Source organism: Propithecus coquereli, unplaced genomic scaffold (genome assembly GCF_000956105.1).
Source record: "Propithecus coquereli isolate 6110/MARCELLA unplaced genomic scaffold, Pcoq_1.0 Scaffold119, whole genome shotgun sequence".
NCBI classification, from domain to species: Eukaryota; Metazoa; Chordata; class Mammalia; order Primates; family Indriidae; genus Propithecus; species Propithecus coquereli.
Window position 1 is genome coordinate 6,986,787 of NW_012135969.1, and position 21,227 is coordinate 7,008,013.

A 21,227-nucleotide genomic window follows, 5' to 3' on the forward strand; every position below is an offset into this window, starting at 1 on the left:
GTACATGGGCACATATACAGGTGAGCTTGAGAGTGTGTATTCCTGTGTTTTGCGTGCACTCCTGTGACCTCTTTAAACCCATATTTGATTATGCAAATGACGTTGGGATGGACTCCACCTTGATTGTCCACATCGTCGGAGTCAGCCACCTGCACCCCTCCCCTCCCCCTAGGCCTTTTACCAGAGATCTCCCGCACTGACCAGCGGAGGGAAGGTGGGTAAGGGATGGACCCAGAATGAAGGGCAGGACGGGCAGCGGGCCTTCTTGCTGATAACGGCTGGGTTATCTCCCTGAGCCTTGCTGGGGAGAAGCTGAAGCCAGAGGCGGAGGAAGATGGATAAGAGAATGAACCCTGCGGCCGGCCGCAGCCAGAGAGGAGCAAGAGCTGCTGCGGGGACGCCCTGGCCCGTAGGCCCACCGCATCCGGGACGGACGCGCAGCAGCGCGGGCCGGGCCCTGGGTACCCGGGCGGGGTGGGTGAGAGGCTCTAAGGGCCAGGGCGCGGAGAAGGGGCAGCGGGGGGCGCGGGCGCAGGCGCGGCTCCCCCACGCCCGCCCTTCCCCTCCGCTCCCCACCCCGAGGCGGCGGGGCGGGCGGGCGCGGTTCCGGGGGTGGGCGGGCGGGGCGGGGAGGAGGCGGGGCCGCCGCACTGGCTTCACCCGGCCCCTCCCGCCCGCAGCCAGAGCGAGCCGAGCCTCGGCCAGCTCCGGCGGGCGAGCGGGCGCTGGAGTGCGGCGGGGCGCTGCCCTATCGGTCCGCAGAGCGGACTGAGCTGGAAGCCGAGTGCTGCCGCGGGAGGCGGGCGATGGGGGCAGGTGCCGCCGGCCGCGCCATGGACGGTTCGAGCCTGCTGCTGTGGCTGCTGCTGTTCCTGGGGGTGAGTGCTAGCCAGAGGGGAGCCCGCTCCCTTTCCCGGGATCAGAACCCCGAGGGGAGCCGGGCGCCGCCACCCAGGAAACGGAGGAGAGGAGTGGGGTCCAAGATGCTGGGGGTGGGTGGCAGAAGAGGAGCTCTGATGCCGGCATCCACGGAGGAGCGTCTAGGGTTCTCGGAGCGCAGAGGCGACCTGAGCCCCAGGGTAGAGATGCGGGCAAGACCGGCGCACCGATGCCGGTCCTCAGGTACCGCGGGGCGGGGCGGGGGAGCTGGGAGGGGTCTCTCGGGCGGAGACGTGGGGCTCCCGGATGCCTGGGTTCTTCAGAAGAGGACACTTGAATGCCGGGATCCAGAGGGGACGTTCCCGCTCAGCGTCTTAGTCTCTGGAGAGTCGTGGGACGGAACCAGGGCGAGACAGGGAGGCGGAATGGGACGAGGACTAGAGATGTGAGGGGTGAGCGCGGCTGGGGCGGGGAGCCGGAGACGAGGGCATGGAACAATGGAGGCGGAGGTCGGAGGGATTGGAGGCAGTGGGGACCCTGCGTGGACAATGGGGACCGGCCAGACAATGGGGGGGAGGGGCGTCAGAAGCAGAGGATGGGGAGCCGGAGAGGGGTTGAAGAGGAGCAGAAGGGGGTTAGGGAGGGCAGAAAAGGGACGGCAGCCAGGGAGGTAGAGAGATGGACGCTAAAAGAAAGCGGACGGAGAGAGAGTGCGGACGCTAAAGTGGTCGGGGCCCCGCTTGCCCGCTGAGGGACAGTGGGACGCGAAGAGGGAGCGGAGGCATGGACGTTTCCCGCGCCTGTCCCCGCGCTCTTTCTCGCGGCCTCGCCCAGTCCGGGAATTGAGGCTGTGGATCGGGGCTGGGAAGGGAGCGCCCACCTCGCCGGGGCGAACCCGCTCCTCGGGTTCCGCTACGGCCGGCAGGCTCCCCCGACGCGCGTGTTCTCACGGTTTGAAGCTGCGCGGCGGATCCGGAGGGATGGAGCAGGGGTCCCCCGAACCCGCCTGGCCGCGGCCACTGGGTGCAGAGCGCCAGGACGCACAAGGCGGGGACCGTCCCGGCAGCTCTCAGCTCCTGGCCGCGCAGGCGGGAGGCGGCCCGCAGGGGGCGCTGGGGGGCGTGGGACGTGCCACCCGCAGCTGCCTGCGCGCCTGGGGCTGAGCTTCGCCCGCATTAAGTTACGCGACCCAAGCGCCGCGCCCACCGCGCTCTCCGGGCTCCAGTGCCTAGCAGGGTAGGGATCCCGCCTGCGCCCCGCTGGGCATCTAACGAGACCGGGGCGCTCGGACGCCTCGCGTTGTGTCGCGCGGTGTCCTGAGGCACCCACTCGGCAAAGATGGGCGGGTCCTCCCCGAAAGCACCTGAGTCCTCCGGGTGGTTCTAACAAGATTTTTAGGAGATGTGACCTGGTGCGTGTGGCCATGAACTGAATGCCCTGGAAGATTTGGCAACGGAGGAGGCGTCCTCCCTCTCCTGCCATCTTCGTCTGTCATCTGAGCATTGCCCCCCAGATCTTCGTTTTACGGATATGGGGACTGAGGCTCTGAGAGTTTAAACGACTCTGCCAAGATCCCACAGCAAGTCGGGCCAGAGTCATGGCTAGACTCTCCTCACTTGACTGCCAGCTCGCTACTCCCCTCATCTCTTAAGGGGGCAGCTGGGCGTGCCAGCTCCGAATAAGAGCTGTGTCTCACGACAGCGCGGGGTTGACCACATCTCCTGAGGCAGGAGGCGGTGGAACCTGTGAGTGGGGTGGGCAGAGACCCTATGTGGGCGCTGGTCCCATCCCTGAGGCTCAGCCCCGGTTCCCTGGAGCTGTCGGTACCTGTGGCTCGTCCGGAGCTTTGGGAGTGACTGCGGGCACGTTTGCTGACTAAGGCCTCTGGTTAGAGATGCGTCTCACACTGGGGTGGGGAGCGTGGACGAGGGTGGCGGGGAGGAAGGACTGGGGTTACCTGTAGTCCGGATCCTGGAGGGGCGAGGACGTGGGCTCGGGATCTGGACAGGAGCGTTTGTCCCCGAGTAGAGAAGCAAGGAAGGAGCGGGGCTGGGCGTGGAGGGGCTGGGGGCTCGGGAAGGTGGCCCCTGAGCACAATCTGCCGTCTGCGGCCCCTGCGGCTCTCGCCTCCGCCTCCACGCGGGGCTGCGCGGCACCGGCCGGCTCTGCGCACAGCGGCGGTCCGAGTCCCTTCCTGGGCCGCGGCGAGAGTGCTGAAACCAGAGCGCGTCCCGGCGGGTCGGCTGGCGGGCCGCGCCGGTAATGGAGGTACTTTGTCATTCAGACGTCTGTAACCGGAGCCGCCGGGCTGGCTAATGCGCCTAAGAGGGATGCAGCGAGGACAGCAAATGGGCCGGCGTGAACGGCGGGGCTGGGGTGGATGGTGGGTGGGTGGGGTAGCGGTTCCGGGAGGGAAAGGCCCCCACCCCACTGTACCAGCCCAGTCTGGCGCAAGCGACTCGCTTCTTCCCTGGGGGGCGCGGTGGGGAGGCGGGAATGATAAAATGTGCTGAGTACCTCCTATGTACTTCAAACTGCCTTGGATACTTTCTCTTGAGTTATTTAATCCTTATAAAGGTCCTAGCAAGATAATTTAGGGAAACTAAATGGGAATCCACTTTACAATTGAGGAAGCTGAACCTCCCAGACCTGCAGGCACGAGATGGTTCGGTTCCCCTAGTTAGCAAGCGGCGGCACCCTTGTTGGAGCCCAGGACGTTTGATTTGGAGCTTACCCTTTCCTCCCTGTGCCAGGCTCTAGGTCCCAGAACTCCCACTAGCCTGGGAGAGTAGATCCATGCCCTATACCTTTGTCACCACCAATTTAGAACTGAGCCCTTTTCCCCACGCAGAGCCCCTGCCCCCTCTCAAGTCTCTGTATAGCATGATAATTAGCTCTTGCCTCCTACCCCCAACTCAACCTCTACCCAAAGGTGGTGGGGGGGAGTGTGCCAGTGCCTTCCCTGGGTTTGCGTCAAACTCAAAAGACCCTCCAGATTTTTGGAAACACCACGGCTGCGAGGGTGGCTCCCTTCACCTAAAGAACGCTTTGCCGAAGCTGTTTTGAGTGGTCAGAACGGATCACACTGAAACAGTCATATAGCTTCAAATACCTTCAACTATTTTGGTGCATTTTCTCTTTTCTCCAATTAAAAGAAAATGAGATTCTGAAAAGTTAATTCGTCTAAGGATATTTCCACCTTGGCTCCTTGAAAGACTTGAAATAGCATAAATAAAGCTTGCAAACATTCCGAAAAATGGGATGAAATCATTCTATCAAATTTAAATGAATAAATGTAATACATACAAATTTCAGGCAAATGTGTCTGTCGTTTTGCTAAATTGATCATTTTGGATCTGATTGTGGAACAATTAGCCTGAACTCTAGTCACCCCTCCCTGCTTGGCTAAACTCTCCCGTCCCATTACCTCCTGCCTGGGGCCAGCAGCTCATTCTCCCTAAGACAAGATACTTCTTGGATAACTAACATTTATTGAATTCCTACTATATGCCAGGCATAATTTGCATAAATTACTTCATTTGATGCTCCCAGCAATCCTGTGCGGTAGAAATGTTTTAGGTGGGAAAACTGAGGTTTAGGGAGATTAAGTAATCTGCTCAAAGTACCATACTATTTATTAAGTAGCAGAGCTAGGATTTTATGACAGAAGGAATATAAAACAAGCACAGGAAACACATGGTTACTAATTATCTGGTCCCGTCTCCAAGTGCAAGACTTGGGAGAAGAGAGAGGACCTTGGGCTGCCTCAGGGAGAACAGGTTTCTTGGCAGAGAGGCTTGCACAGAGCTACCATGCTGCCCACCACTACCATGGACAGACCCCTCAGCTATCCAGGGTTCAGGTCTCTGCTGATCTCTGCTAACTGGAACACAGCCAAGAGCCACAAAAGCAGCAAGACAGACCTTGGGGAAGAGAAGAGAGGGCTCCCAAAGTATACTATAAACACTTTATTCACTTGTTTAGTGCTTACAGCAATCTTATGAGGCAGGTACTGTCATGATTACTGAATGAGGAGGAAACAGAAGCTCAGAGAAATTCAAAACCTGTCCCAGGTCCTGGAGCTCCTAAGGGAGGAGCCAGGATTCAGAGCAATGGAGGAGGGAGGCACCACAGCTCACACGTTTCACTCAGAGTTGCCCCCTCCTGGTCTAGATCCTGTTTACACGCCTTTCTACCAAGCCTAGTTACACAGTCTCTGAAGAGTCAATTAGACCTTAAATAAATTAGAGTGGTGGGGAAGAGGCTGCTTCAGGTCACACTCTGGTAGCAGCAAGAAAGTGACAACTGATACCTTGACAGGAAGGGAGGAAGCAGAAAAACTATAAAAAAGTTGACAGGGGAACTCAAAAAGACAAAGGTGTGGTCATTTGGGATAAAGAACACAGGAGCTTCCCTGCATTGCAGCCCAGGGGAATCACTGGTGTAAATCCTGTGTCCCTGAGTCATGGGACACCGTGAAGTCACGTTCCAGAGACACAGAATGGTACAGCCAACTATGGTGAAAAGGAACAACACTAGCTGATAACAGCAAGCAAATCCTTGACTAGGGAAGCTCAGCTGTCCAAAAAGAGTCGTTCTCCTGACATTCTAGTTAATTGAGGTCATAGAGTATTTTCATGTTAACTCCCACACTTATATACATTGGGTCCCTACTACGTGCCAGATACTGTGTCAGGGGCAATCTAGCGCCTTCAGGGAGCCGACAGCTAGTAAGGGATCTATAAAGTATAAGGCCAGACAAGAACAGAGAAAACTTAAGAGCAGGGAGGACGTGTAATGAGGCAGCCTCACCTGATCTGGGAGGGGTGGGGGCAACAGGACCATTTCCACGAGGAAGTAACATTTCAGCAGAGCCCAAAGGATGAAAAGAAATCAGAACAGATTCTTCTGGAATCTCTCCTCCTGTGGGAAAGCCTGCATCTGGCCCCGCTAACATCACCCTCCCAGGCTCCTGGTCTGCACATGTTCCCAGCACTATGTGCTGCTGTCACCTAGGAAGAGATGGTGGCAACATCCAAGGTTTCCCCTCCTCTGATGCCTGTACCCTCGCTGCTAGTCCCATGGGGACCACAGGTTGCCTCCTTGGTTGGTCCAACCTGTGCATCCCCCTGTCTCCTCTGTTTTTTTCCCCCTCACCAAGCCCTGGTGAGACCACAGGATATTTTCAAAAACTAGAGGGAAGGGAGTGTCTTGGCCATGATCTGGCCAATGTGGAAGCAGAGGAATGCCCCAAACAACCTTGTAAAGCTCTCCCCTGGTCCCGTGACCCAAGAGCTCAGACTTCTCAGCATAAAATGGGGGCTGCATGGTCTGGAAGCAGTGAAGCAGGCTTTGGAGTTTTATTAGACATTAAGATTGTTTTTTAAGGAACAGAAATATAAAGCAAGCCTCCAGCAGGCCCTCCCTCTAGGGAATCTGGTGTTAAATCGTTCCATCCATGAGCAAAGATGCTTCAGTGGCAGGAATCTGACTCCCCTTTCCCCTGGTCCCAGCACTGTTCGCAGTGGCCACATGGGGTAGGCGGTGTTGTGGCTGGTGATCAAACCCTGATGGGGCAGGGCTGCTGGGTGGTGAGAGTAGCCACCGTCTCATCATTGATAAGAACATCCCTTTCTCCCTGCCTTGGCGCCAGACTCTTGCCAATCGGCTGGTCCTTTGCCCTGGCAATGAGATGTCTCTATCTGTGGACATGAAGACCGGGAGCAGAAAGGCAGGGCAGGCCAGACCCCAGTGCAGAGTCAGGATTCCAGCCCAAGACCCTAGGCCTCTGCCCTGTGCTCTTGGGCACAGACACCTCCCACTTGTTATTTAATATGTGGAAATAAGGACCTGGAATAGGGCTCTGCTGGCCTCTGTTAGAAAAAGGCCCTCCTTGAATACACGCAGCCGTGCAGGTGCGAAGCTTAGCGAATGGAGTTTGGGCTAGATTTCAGCCCTACTTGCCCCCTTGGCTGGGAGCCCTGTGCAAGCTGCAACCTGTCCAACCATTCAGGACGTCCCTGCTGGCAGGCCCTCTGCTGGGCCTCAGTCCTCCTTCCCCATGTGGTGTAACCTCAGGATTCCAGGAGTTGCTCTAACTCCAAGGTGAACTTTCCCGAAGGTCAGCAGCTGAGGCTCTGGCCTCCCACATGCAGCAGCCTGCAGGGGCACACTGTGCCCCACTGCCTCTCCCTGCCACCTTTGATGTGCCTAATGCCTCCCTGGTGAGCTCATCCCAGCCCAGGTGGTTCCAATAGAAGGCATTAAGAGGGGGGGTTGATCCTCCGGAAGACAGCCCCCCCTTCTCTTGCCAGTCTGACCCTCTGATCGCCCCTCACCCAGGTGTCCCTCGGAGGTGCCAAGGAGACATGCCCCACAGGCCTGTACACCCACGGCGGGGAGTGCTGCAAAGCCTGCAACCTGGGCGAGGGTGTGGCCCAGCCTTGCGGAGCCAACCAGACCGTGTGTGAGCCCTGCCTGGACAGTAAGTATCCCGTGGCAGGCACTGTGAGGGCGGAGGATTAGGAGGGAGGAGAGGGGACCTGGGGAGGAGCATGCCCAATAGAGGCCTTATAAGTGCTCTGCCTCCTAGCAGGGTCCCCAGCCTGCCGCTGTATGGTCACCAGAATTGGGTCTGACCCAGTATAGGAAGCAGACAGGAGAAGCTGAGAGTGGAGGAGGGAAATGTGCGGAGGGAGGAGGGGGACCCGATGGGGGATTCCCAGGGGTGCCCCCTTCCCAGCTCCCAAGCAGAGAGGCCTGGTAGAAGAGGGTGGCCAGGTGGGGAGGAGTAGCTGATGCTAAGACCAGCTAAAAATATCTGCACTGCAAAATCAATGGCTGCCACTTACCCTCCTGTGTGTGGGGGAAGGGAGAGGAGGATCAAATCCTAGCTGCCCTGGAGACTGACCTTGGGGGAGCCTGGGAGGGTGTGGCCACCCCTCCCCCAAGGCCAACTCTTCTCCAGCTTTGGCCAGGAAGCAGAGCTTCCCCAAGCAGCAGGGATGGGGGTCAGAGCACTATAAGGACATCTTTACTGTGGGGTGATGTCTTTACTGTGGGGGATGAGAGGTGGGGGCAGGGAGGGGGGAGCTGTGGCCATTTCTTTCTGGAATCACCTTCAGGAGGGGAGAAAACGTCAGGGCTAGTGGAGGAGGGAGGCAGCGGGATGGGGGCTCTGGGCCCCTTGGCCCCAGTCTTGCCCAGGGTCTGAATTTTGTGCACTTTTGATTCAGGAGTCTATGCTAACACCCCAGGGCCCCACTCCTCGGTGGCTGCCTTCAGGGCCTGGGCTTAAGGCAGCATGGGCTCCGTGCCCTTTCCTGACTACTGCCAGTCAGATCCTGCCTTCTACCTGGCATTCAGTGCCCACTTGGAGGGCCGGTGGGAACCATACTCAGATTATTGTTTAATTCTGCTTGGAATAAGGTATAGGGCTGGGAACTCTGAACCTACCTGCTGACCTCGTCTTACCTCTAGAAGCTTCCCTCCCCAGTCTCCCTATCCTTCAGGCCACCCCAACTCCTTGGTGTTCCCTGGATACAGTCTTCCCATCTCTGTGCTTGTGGACCCAGTAATCCCATTCCCAGCAAAAGGATGCCCAGGCCTGGGTGGGAATGTCTGGCCACCTGCCCTGACCCTGGCCTAACAGGGTTTCCTTCCCAGGTCAGGGATGGCCAAACCATCTGCCATCCTGGAACCTCCAACGTCTGCCTGTCTCACTTCCTAGACTGAAGCCCAGGGCTCTCCTCCTTGGGCCTAAATCTCCTGGGATGGGAGCCCACTCCCCTCAGTCCAAGACTCTTCAGGAGGAGGTGGGGTGCAGTAGCCCAGGAGAAGGAAGTTCTGGAATCTCCGGGGAAGGGGAGGAGAGGCTCAGAGCTGGCTTTGAGAATCTTCCCTCCCACTTCTTCCCCTCCCTTCCCCTCCTTCCCCCTCTCCCCATCCCCAGCCTCCAGCTGTGTTAACAGGCTGCCTTTACAAGCCCACTTTATGGGATGGCAACCCCAGCGGACTTTCCCTCTATCCTCAAAACGTTTCCACAAGGAAACCTATTAAGCTCCTGCCTTCATTCTCTGCCAAAAACGACCACATTTTTCACACCACCTAAAACCCTCTCCCAGGAGTTTTCTGCTCATTTTCTTTGTTTTCCCAAGAACAGGGCTCTCCCCTTCCCCTCCAGTGTGACTCGACCCACCCCCCTGCCACATGCCAGCCAGATAGGACCCTCTTGTTCTTATAGATCGGACACCCTGCCTCAGCTGTTTCTGTTTGGAAGTCCTTTCTGCTGTCTGACCATATCCCTACCACCAAAGTTCACTGTACTTATCACCGCCCACCCCCATGGGGCCCAACCTTTATAGGATCCCCGCTACGTGCCAAGTGCTTTATGGCTGAATTTTATTTATCCCTCACCACAACTCTGTGAGTGGAGACATTATTCCTATTTTACAAAGGAAGAAACAGCTCAGAGAGGTTAAGTAGAATACCCACAGTCACACAGCGAATAAGCGATGGAAGCAGGTTTGATATCCAGGTCTGCCTGCTCCCTAGGAGGAGAAACACAGGGTCCCTCCATGGGAACTGACTGGAAACTGAAGTCTCCCTCCAGGTCCCTCTCCGTCTGTCTTATCTTCTCTCCCCAGCCCCTATTTCTATCCCTCTCACTTCTCTCTGGCTTTTCCCTCCTTGCCTCCCCTCTCCCCCGAGATAATGACCCTGTGCTCCATCCTGTCTCTTGATGCCTTTAGATAGTGTCCAGACCCCACAGCAGGGCTCGGTTTCCCTCTGACGGAACGCCAGTCTTTCCACTCCTACTCCCACATTCTGGACAATCCCGCCTTCCCCGGTTCTTAGGTTCCTAAATCCATGGTCTGCCCGCCCAGATCCGGCAGCACAGAGTCCCCACCCCGGGCTGGAGGGGGTGAAGACCATCGGGCTCTGCACCTTCCCCGCTCCCCACAAGGAGGCGAGGACCCTGACGTGTCCCTCATTCTGGAGTGCACGTCCATTACTTAGGAGCCCACGAGTCAAGTGTGAACTTGGACATCTCCCCTTTACGCCAGTTGAAAGGGCAGAGGACCGCACGTGCAGGTCCTACTTGCTTTCTAGCTTGAGTCGCTCCTGCTGTACGGTGCACTCTCTTGCCTGCAGTCCTGTCCCCGCCCTCAGGAGCCAACCTCCAGCAGCGTGGGGAAGCGCCATGGGTGGGAAATTCTGCTGTCTAACCCTCCTCATTCCCATGCGGGCCGCACCTGAACCTCCACCTGTGCAGAGAGGAACCGAAGGCGGCTGAGGCCGAGGCTTCCTAGGGAAGGCCTGCCTTGCCTGGGCTGGGTTCACAGCCCAGCTCTGGCCTGCGGGCAGGGTTGGGTGGGAACCAGGCTCAGATTATTCCTTAATCTTGTTGGGAACAAAGGTACGGGGCTGGGAACTCGCTGAGAGAATTTGCCAAGAAATTCACCGGTTACCCGTGAAGCCTCAGGGCCAGCGTTTCTGGGGCATGGAGGCTGGGGGTCCTGGCCTGTCTCCCACTTGGCGTCCGCTGCCACCAGCTTTCACAGGCTGGGGGTCAGGGTCCCTGGGAAGAGGGTGGGAAGTCAGTGAGGGGAAAGGCTGAACCAGGGGCGGCACCCTGGCAGGCAATGGGGAGGGAGGGATTCCACCTCCTGTCTCCGCAGTGCCCAAAGAGCAGGCGACTAAATTCCGTGTCCGTTGCTTCCCCGCCCATCCCTCTGCACTCAGGCGTGACGTTCTCCGACGTGGTGAGCGCCACCGAACCGTGCAAGCCGTGCACAGAGTGCGTGGGCCTGCAGAGCATGTCGGCGCCGTGCGTGGAGGCCGACGACGCCGTGTGTCGCTGCGCCTACGGCTACTACCAGGACGAGACGACGGGCCGCTGCGAGGCGTGCCGCGTGTGCGAGGCGGGCTCGGGCCTCGTGTTCTCGTGCCAGGACAGGCAGAACACCGTGTGCGAGGAGTGCCCCGACGGCACGTACTCCGACGAGGCCAACCACGTGGACCCGTGCCTGCCCTGCACGGTGTGCGAGGACACAGAGCGCCAGCTGCGCGAGTGCACGCGCTGGGCCGACGCCGAGTGCGAGGGTGAGCGCGGGGCGCCGGTTGCAGGACTGGAGCCCTGAGGAAGGGCGCCCCTGGGGGTCGACAAGGGCCTCGCCTGGCCTGCCAGGGTTAGCTCTGTGACCTTCAGCCAGCGGGCACCTTCCCTGAGGCTCAGTCCGTTCCTCGTAACCTGAGGGAGGTCATTCCCTATCCTATGTCACCAAAGGACCCCTTTCACTATTTCCTTCTTCTGGCTAAGCGTTTGGGAAGCTAGCATTATCATTGTCACAGGCCGCAGGGGGACAGCTGCAATGACAGTAGTCATTGCAGCTCACGTTCATCCATAGTTGCCAGCCAGCGATTGGATGCCAGAGCTCCAAGGTGGCCACGGTGGCTGGAGGACAGAGCAGGACGTATTTGATCCTGAGGCAGGCTTTCTGAACTGGAAAAGGGGCTTGCAGACCCTCCGGAGTTGGGGCCGTTTGGCTCTGAGGCCTGGTCTAGGTCCATGGGGGTTTGGGCTCTAGGACCTGAGATGGAATCCACCCTGTCACTATCTGAATGACATTAGAGTGGTCACCCTCGCACTCTGGATCTCAGTTTCCTCACTGGGCATGTGGTTACCAGGGTTGTTGTGGGTTAGGGGACATAGTGGGGCTGGCCACTTCAACTGTGGTATATGGGGAAGGGGTCAGCAGTCACTGTTGCAGTTTAGCGAAGGATGAGGTTGGGTGCAGGGAACAGCAAGGCCATGGGAGGAGCAGGCCTGGGGCCCTGAAGCCCGAGGCCAAGGCATGTGGGCTCCCAGGTAGGTAGGAACTGGCCCCAACGAGGCGGGGCAATTCCCCGGATGGGAGAAGGGAGTATCACCAGAGCGAGGGCAGAACCGTCTTGGCCTCTGGTTGGTGACGTCCAGCTCAGGGGAGATGAGTGGGCTTTTCCAGCAGAGGGAGGGGCTGTCAGTGCCTTTACATCCTGTCCATCCTGTGGCTGTGCGCCCATTGAGCTACTTCCCTTTGAGACCTAACCCTTAGGTTGCCCTTACTCTCAGCAGGCAACACAGCGCCTCCTGCAGGCAGCCCGCAGTTTGACAAGAGAGAGACAACCTTCCCCTCCATCTGATGAGGGAGACAGGGACTCAGCACTTAGTTCCCAGCTGCAGGGCAAGACAGCCCCAACTTTGGAAATCCCCCATTCTGATGGAGGCGGCAGAGCCTCTGCTTCAGTCAGCCCCCAGTCAGATGGGAGAGATAGATCCCCTGCCCCTGGGGACCCCCCAGTCTGACAGGGGCTCCGACAACCCATGCCTGCCTTTCAAGTGATCTCTGGCCCACGCAACTAGGGCAGAGAGGGCTGTTAAGCTAGGCTGAGGCCAGGTAAGTGTTTGAAGTTTCCTGCATTGGGGAGGGGGTAGAGGAGGAACGGGGCACAGGACAAGGTAGTTCTTGTGGCGATTGCCCTGGGCCAGCAGACAGGCAAATGGCATCAGGCGCCAGGCAGAGCAGGGAGGGAGTTTCAGCAGCCAGGCAGCAGGCAGGCGGGCAGCACGGTTCTGCGGGCAAGTCCAGACCAGCCAGTGGGGGGACTTAGTCAGGGGCGCGGTTAGAGCAAAGAAAGATGGCGGCTGGGGGAGGGCTGGCTGTGCCTTTTGGGGCGTTCACAGAGTTCTCCCAGATACTACCCCACTTTCCCAGCCACCCTGAAGGAGGAGGGGGCGTGTTTATCCCTGTCCCTGTTCCCCTTTCAGACCCAGCCTCTGAAGGGTTAATTGTCAGCTCCAGGACAGTGGGACCATTTCAGGCAATGGAATTTGATTCTTGGTTTGGTTGCCCCCCTCCCCTCCAGTGGACCATGCTTTGCTGCATATACATTTCAGGTGTCAACATGGTGACTCACCCACCCTCGGGGCAGAAGGGCCCCCCCTTGCCCTGGTGAAATTCGGGCTTAGGAGGAGTAACCAGGTCCTTCCTTCCACCCCCAAGTCTGACAGCTCCCATTCCGGAAATGGCTGTCAGGACCTGCCAAGGGCTTAGCGGGTTGGAATGCTAGTGGACATGGCCACATCTGGATCTCATCCCCACCCCCCACCCCCGTCAGAGGAGATTGGAGAGGGAGGGAAGCGCCCTGGACAGTCGGCACTGTCTCCAGTCTGGCCTGTCCGTCGCTGCTCCCCACCGGGCTCTCATCTGTGTGATGGGCTGATTCACCACACCCCCGCCGCTTTGGCACACCTTCAGCCTCCAGGTTGGGATTGCTCTGAGCTGAGCTGTCTTCAACCTCGGGGCTGGAGCTGTCCCCCCACTCGCCCAGTCCTGCAGCAGGGCAAGAGAAGACCCTTCCTGGTACCGGGATCCGTCTAAGGCTGCCAGGAGACAGGGCTGTGTCTCCTCCACTCCCCATCCCACTCCCTCCATCCCCTCTCAGGACTAAGCCAGCACCAGGGCAGGAGGGGGAGGCAGAGGGAAGCCCCCTCACCACTGCCAGCCTGATGGATTCCAGATTCACATGTGGGGGCCTCACCCCTCAGAAGGTGCTGAAAACAGGGGCCTTTGAAGCATCTCGTCTTGAGTTGAGAAGGCCCAGAAGACCAGTGGGCAGCTTCAACTCCTACTTGGGTGGGCAGACTGGGGAGCAAGGTGCCCTCCCCTTCACCCCATTGGCATGTCCCATCTGCTTTCCCTCCCTGCCCCAGGCGTGGGAAGTGAGGATGGATGGGGTAGGCAACTTTGTCCAGACAAGTACCCCCAGGCCATCCAGAGCCCACAACCCCTCGCACTGCCCCGATGTGTGGCAGAGTGGAAAATCCCACCCACTGATGCCAGGAAGTGCTGGGTGCCCTGCCAGGGATGCTGGCAGTGCCCAGCTGGCATGAGAGGGCCTAGGTGGGTGGCAGAGCACAGTTTCCCTCCCCTGAGGCAGTACCTGCCTTGTCGGCCCCTCTCCACCGGCACTTTGCTTCCTGCCCAAGGAGGGCTTGGGCTACCTGACACTGTCTTCTCTGGGTGGTAGGATGAGGCTGTGTGGGGGCGAGCAGGGCAGGAAGCAAAGGCTGGCCACTGTCCAAGGACCGCCGCCCCCCAACCAGCCCAAGCCTAGAGCCTGGGATATTAGAGACAGGACAGGGGGCTCTCGGGGAGGTGGTGCGGGAGAAGCTCCTCTCTGACCACACATGGGTACCCCCATTTTTCCTTATGACAGGAGTGACTGGGGTCATCTGAGACAACCAGGGGCCAGAGACATATTTCCGCAGAGTGGTTCTGGCTTGAGGCTTCCCCATGGCTCGGTCTTGTGTGTTTGCCCCCATCCAGGGTTCTGGTACCAAGAGGAAGCAGAATAGAATTTTAGGACCACAGCCCAAGATGGAAGGGAGCTTAGAGACCATCTCTTTTAATATCCCCATTCTATAGATGGGGAAACTGAGGTCCTGTGAGAAAAAGGGGCTGGCTCAGACTCACACAGCAAGTCAGAGACAGAGCTGCAGCAGACCCGGGTCTCTGGACTCTCTGCTCTTGCTGTGTAGCATCATGACGTCATGCACACAGCCCCAGCCCCCACCCCGTGCATAACAGCCGGGCACAGGAGCACCCGGAGCCAGGAGTGGGGGCTCAGGAAGAAGCGTGGAGTGGATCAGGACATAAGGGGAGGGTCCTTTGGGGACTGGGCCCTCACTCCTGTGGCCCTTTCTCCCAGAGATCCCTGGCCGTTGGATTACACGGTCCACACCCCCAGAGGGCTCGGAAAGCACAGCCCCCGGCACCCAGGAGCCCGAGGCACCTCCAGAACAAGACCTCATAGCCAGCACAGTGGCAGATGTGGTGACCACAGTGATGGGCAGCTCCCAGCCCGTGGTGACCCGAGGCACCGCCGACAACCTCATCCCTGTCTATTGTTCCATCCTGGCTGCCGTGGTTGTGGGCCTCGTGGCCTACATCGCCTTCAAGAGGTGAGCAGGGGCATGGTGGGGACACAGAGTGGGGACGTTTGTCCCCAAGGAGGGCTTTGCTCTGACCTTGACCTGAAAACACACACCCCCTTTTAACTCAACCCCAAACCGAGCTCATCCTCACTCACCATCCCCTGTGCCACTCCAGGGCAGGGCAGGGCAGCGGGAGGGGAGGGGAGAGGATGGGCCCCGCCCTGCGGTGGCCTGGCTCCAGCCCTCCCCACCCCCTTGCTGCTTCCCGCCCTGATTCCCCTCACCCCTGCCTGCTTGTGCCCTCAGCCCCCCAGCCCCATTCGCCCCACGGTCACCGTGTGCGCGTGTGTCCCTTCGCCTTCCCTCATCGCACTCGGGACCCCTCACCCAGGAATCCGGAATGTGCAACAACTCCTGGAAAGCATTTTACAGTTTTAAACACATTTTCCATTTTTCTTTTAAAAAAAATCATCAAAGTAATACATGCTTGTTTAGGAAAATGCAAACAAGACCAATATCTTTCAAAGCAAAAAGTAAAAGCCCCCTTTTATCTCCCCAAATCCTGCTCCTCCCCTCATGGGAATCTGTTTGCAATGGATCCTTCCCAATTATTTTCTGTATTTTATATAAACACGTATATAAAACTTTTATAATTATATGTAAACATGCAGGATTTTTTAAGACATCCATGGGATCATACTGTGTATACTCTGTAACTTACTGTTTCACTTAATCTCCGGCAGGAGAGCTTTCCTCAGGACATACACGTTATCTGATCATTTGTAACCACTCATTCAATAATATGGATGGATTGTAATTTATTTAGCCAGTCCCCTATTGATGGACATTTGGTTTGTTGTCAGTTTTTTGTTATTGCTTATAATTGCAGAGGAAATTCTTTTCTATATCACTGCCCACGTGTGGGAGTATTTTAGAAGAGGAGATGGGGAAAAGTGGAATTTCCAGGCATTTATTTATGCCGCTCTACCCTCATGGAGCTTTCGTTGTAGGCCAGGGTGGTGGGGGCAGGTATGTAAAGGAAAAAGAACCTTAGGTAGGTATGATTGGGGGGGTGGACAGTTGGGCACCTACTGTGCCCTGGCCCCTGCATGTCAGAGCACAGAAACCTCAGCCCATCGGCCGCTGCAGCCCCTCACCCTGACACCAGCCTGTCCTCTGGCTCCAGGTGGAACAGCTGCAAGCAGAACAAGCAAGGGGCCAACAGCCGGCCCGTGAACCAGACACCCCCACCGGAGGGAGAAAAGCTCCATAGCGACAGTGGCATCTCTGTGGACAGCCAGAGCCTGCACGACCAGCAGCCACACACTCAGACAGCCTCGGGCCAAGGTGAGCAGTGGGGCAGGCAGGGGAGCTCAGGCGGGGGGGACAGGAGTGATTAAGATTAGACCCCAGGAAGGACTGTCAGGGGGGTGGGCTGAACAGGGCCTCTGTAGAAGGATGGGAGAGGCTGGCTGGGGGGGATGGGTAGGAGAGGTTCTTTCTAGTGGGAGGACCTGGGAAACAGAGGCTTTTATGAGTTGGAGCATCCAGACTCATCAAGCTAATTGTCCCCCCTGGGGGCTAATTACTTTCCAAAGTAGCTGCAATTAGCCTCCTGCCCTGGACTTCTGGGGAACAAGTAGTTAAGCGTGTACCCTAATTAGTGGCCCACAGCCCGGCACCAGGACACTTGCTGCAGTTGTCTGGAACTGGGAAGTCTGGTCTCCTCCTCCGCCTTGATTAATGGCTCAGGGAAGGGGAGGAGGGTTAGGTGGTGTGGATCTTGCTGGAGCCACCACTGAGGAAGGGACAGTGAGTCAGCATCCCCCAGGCCCCTCCACTGCCCGTGCCGTGTCCAGGACCTCATCTTGGCCATCCCTCTGCCTCTAGGCCCCCAGAGAGGGAGGAGAGATGCCCTGGCCCTTTGCAGGTCTTCCCCCAGGCCCTTGTGCCCCCTGTGGGGGAAGGGGGATGCGGGGATGGGACCTGATGCCCCTCTGGGTTCTCAGCAGCCCTCAAGGGTGACGGAGGCCTCTACAGCAGCCTGCCCCCAGCCAAGCGGGAGGAGGTGGAGAAGCTGCTCAACGGCTCTGCGGGGGACACCTGGCGGCACCTGGCCGGCGAGCTGGGCTACCAGCCTGAGCACATAGACTCCTTCACCCACGAGGCCTGCCCTGCCCGCGCCCTGCTCGCCAGCTGGGCCACCCAGGACAGCGCCACGCTCGACGCCCTCCTGGCCGCCCTGCGTCGCATCCAGCGTGCTGACATCGTCGAGAGCCTGTGCAGCGAGTCCACGGCCACGTCCCCGGTGTGAGCCCACCTGGGGAGCCCCCGCCCCACCCCAACATTCCGACAACTGATGCTCCAACCAAGCCCCGTGGAGCCTGTCCCCCCTGGGGTGGGCCAGCCCGTCAGGGCTGAACTCCTCTCCTCTGGGCAGGGCCTCGGAGTCCAGGCCCCCAAACCGCAGCCCTGTCGCTGCACCCCAAGTGGCCCTTCACTTCTGATCACACTCCCTGCCCGGTGAGAGAAGTCCCCCTGCCGCCTGCCCCACCCTGCCTGCCCCTTCACCATCTCAGGCCACTGTCCCCTTCCTCCCGCACTGCCAAGTGGGCCAGCCTAGCGGGTGTTGTAGCTGGGAGGGGGCTGACACCAGGGATGGTGTTGGGGGCAGTGACAAGACCCTAGAGACTCAGAGGGTGGTACTGAGGAACCAGAGCCATGGACTCTACACTGTGAACCTGGGGAACGAGGGAGCATCGCAGTGGCCTAAACCCTCCCTCGCCCCCCTTACCCCTCCCCTCTGGCCTCAGGTGAAGAGGAGCAGAGGACTGCCAGAAACCCAGCCCACCCCCTCATTTCACATTCAGGACGGTGAGGCCCAGAGAGAGGCAGTGACTTGCCCAAAGTCACACAGCAATGGGGAGGCCAAGTGTAGGCTGGCACCCTCCTCTCTAAATGAGGAGCCTCAGGTTTGCTTGAGGGGAGGGAGAGAGGGAGAAGGTGGCCTTCTGAGTAGTGTCCTGAAGCTGTCACTCCCCCTTCCGCCATCTCCAGGCCCTGTCCCCGCTCTGCGGAGATGGGATGCTTGCCCAAGGCCTGGTCCATCGGTCATCGTGGCCGAGTCAGCTTTGGGTTCTGTGGAAAGGGGAGCTGCTTCCCTCTGCCTGTCCCCCTCAGGCATGTCAGTGTGGCATCTGTGGTGTGGCCTCAGTTGGCTGCCCTCTGTCCTGGCACAGGCTCGGAGTCAACACTGGCCCCTAGAATCAGCCCTAGGGGTCGGGGACTAAAGACCTCTCACCCTGCAACACACACACACCCCGGATGGAAATCTCGCTTTTCTCCATGAGCTCCCGGGGCAGCTGCCAGAGAAGCATCGGAGGGAATTGAACTCTGCTGGGCTATCCTCCCTCGCCCCTGGCTTTGGCGGGCCAAGGACGGCTGAGGCTTGAGTTGGCGTCTGTCTTCAAGGGCTTGCACGTGGAGGAATGCGGAATGCGCCCCCATCCTCCCCTTCCCTGCAAGCAGGGGTTTGGCTGGACCCAGAAGGTTGTGATGAAGAAAAGTGAAAAGTGGGCCAGTGTGGGAACGCAGCAAGAAGGAACTGAGTTAGACTGTGGCCCCGGGGGGTTCCTCCCAAGCTTAGATGGCCCCGTGAAAAAGGACTGTTTTTTCCTTAGCTTGGCCAGAAAGGGGCCCTGAGGTCTCAGTGGCCTTTCCACGCCCTCCCTGGTCTGTTCTGTTTTGCTTGATGTTGGAATGAGTGTGGCTCTCCCTCTATTTAGCATGAACGAGCCCCAGGCAGGCTGTGCGCTGACAGCCACCCCCTCCCCACCCAGGGTCGTCCGGACCCTGTGGAAGGGACTCGGAGCATTGTATGTAGATGGCATTTCTTGGACCTCAGTCTGTGATGAGAGGAGGACGCTCACATGCTGGCCCCTCACCTGTGCACCTGGCAAGTGGGATGGAGTCCGAGTGTATTTATTTTCCTCCCCAGCAGTACGGGAGGGGTTGGGGGGTTGCGAGTACGTTTTAGCATGTATTTGGCTCTGGGGACCCTCCTGCCTCCCCTTGGGCTGAGATGGAACACTTTTGGCCCCCCAGCTGGGAGCTGCAAGCTCGGACCCCCTATAACCTCCCCTGTCACCTCTCCCTTGCATCCTGTGTAATCATTTCTTGGGCCCTCCTGAAACCTACACATAAAACATAAGTGATGAACATTAAATAGCAAAGAAAGAAAAACGGTGCAAAGAGATTTTCTGGAAATACACGTGGGTTAAGTCGGCTGGGGCTGGGTATGTGGCAGGGACCCAGGTATGTGGCACTGACCCAACTCAGTGACTATTTGTGCTATTTTTCCCTCCACCAAATGGGGAATTTGTAACAGAAATCCACCAAATTCGCTTGTGTAGCTGAGGAGTTAATTTAAGTGGAGTAGGGAAGGCGTGGGGGCCCTTTGCCCCCAGGTCTTGGACAGGGAAAGTGAAAATGACCATGCAGGAAGCTGGCCAGCTGTGAACTTGACCAGATGTCAGAAGTGAAACTGACCGCAGGGGAGCCAGAGGCTTGCTAGGAGGGCCAGGTCACAACCCCGCAGCTTCCAGCCACCCACATGGCCTGGGAGACAACACACACACACACACACACACACACACACACACACACACACACACAGACACACACACACAAGCACATGCACAGGAGCTGGCTCCAGATGGCCTGGCGGGAGGCTGGCTGGCCCGGCCTGGCGTTAGGCGGGCAGGCTCCTCCCTCGAGGCTCGCGGGGTAGGTCCTAAGCCTGGCTTCTGCCAGCCTGGCTTTGAGCCCCGCCTGGCCCAGGCCTGGGAGCTCCCAGAGCTGCAGGTTCCCGGCCTCAGGCCTGTGCCCTCTCCAAGTCTGGCCAGGTAGGTGGTCAGAGCTTCTCAGCTCCTGCTGGTGGCTTGGCCAGGTCCTTTGGTGGGACTGGCCTGTGGTCATTGGGGGAGGCCAGGGAGGCTTGTGCTTCCAGTAAGAACAGCAAACAAGCCTTCCTGACCTCTGGATCCAGGGAGAGAGGCCAGCCCAGCCCTGGCCAAGGGTTAGACATGCGGTCGGGGTGGGGGGAGGGTGTGCTCTTCGTCTTCCTCTCTCCCTTCACTCCCAGACTGTAAGAGTTGTGAGGAAGATGGTGGGTGTAGGGGGAGGGATTCGGTGTAGGGAAGAGAAATAATCCCGGTACTCGGAAAACCTCCAGCGTGCTGGGGAAGACAGTCTCTTTCTTGGGGGCGCCTCCCGGCTGATGGAGGAGATAGTCCCAGACGTGAGGATACTTCCAGCCTGATGAGGGAGGCACGGCTCCTTCCTAAGGGGGCCTCGTCCTGACGGGGGAATATACTCTTTCTTTGCCAGCCTCTCAGCTGGTGCGCGCTGCCATAACAGGGGTCCCAGCAGAGACCCACCCCCCCCCAGGGGTTGGGGACAGATTGTCAGAGAAGGGCTGTGCAAACTGAGCCCTTCAGGATGAGCAGTTGACAAGCTGGGGAAGGAGCGTGCCTCTGGCAGAGGAATCAGCCCAGCACAGGCCCTGGAGGGAGAGAGCACGGAGCACCCAGGGCCTGGGGAGGCTCTGGGGCCTGGAGCCCCGAGAGTGAACGGGGAGCAGGTCGGTGGGGCCCAGGGGAAGGGCTTGGGAAGAAACATGCTGAGGGGCCTGGACTACATTCTTGGAACGCTGGGGAGCCATGTGGGGGCTTAAGCAGTGGGTTTCCATGGACAGATTTGCATTTCAGAAAGCACTAGCTCTGGCTGCAGAGTGGAGGGGGTGGGGCAGGACAGGCAGCGGGTGGGAGTCAGTGTTGGCCTGAAGTCAAGGAGGGAGCATAGGGGTGGTGAGAAGAGGGGTTTTAGAGAGATCCTTGGAGCCAGTGGGATGCTGTGGGGGTGGGAAAGTGGCTGACATGGGCCCAGGGCTCCTTGGTAGGGGGATGCCCTTAAGAGATCCCCTCTGTATCCCTGCCACTCACCACACTGTTGAGAAACCCTCTTTGCCCTCCTTCCATCCCTCCTCTGATTTTTTCTCAACAGCTAAAATGCTTTGTTGACTTCCCATGCTCAATGTGGCCTCAGAGGGCTACATGAGGCCCCTGCCAGCTCCCCCAACTCTCTGCCTTGCTCCAGCCTTCCTCCTCATCACTCTCTGTGCCCTCCCAATATCAACCTCCTTAGAATTCTTCGAGCATTGTTGTTCCCTCTAGCCACAGGGCCTTTGCACATGCTGTCCCTTCTGTCTGGAACACTCTCTCCCCTTCTTTCCCAGGGGGAAGGGGTGCTTCCTTGGGGAAGGGTTCAATGAACTCTGGGCCCAAACCAGTTTGAGAGGACACCATGTTCA

General features: G+C 58.5%; 1 protein-coding gene across 1 annotated transcript; it reads left to right on the forward strand.

The window, feature by feature from the left end:
• Positions 1–688: 688 nt before the first annotated feature.
• NGFR (nerve growth factor receptor) lies at positions 689–19,110 on the forward strand. The gene is made up of 6 exons (XM_012663056.1): positions 689–878; positions 7,222–7,363; positions 10,624–10,983; positions 14,632–14,884; positions 16,044–16,204; positions 16,870–19,110. Exons 1-6 carry the CDS (start codon positions 807–809, stop codon positions 17,169–17,171), a joined length of 1,290 nt encoding a protein of 429 aa, XP_012518510.1. The 5' UTR covers positions 689–806; the 3' UTR covers positions 17,172–19,110.
• Positions 19,111–21,227: the final 2,117 nt, after the last annotated feature.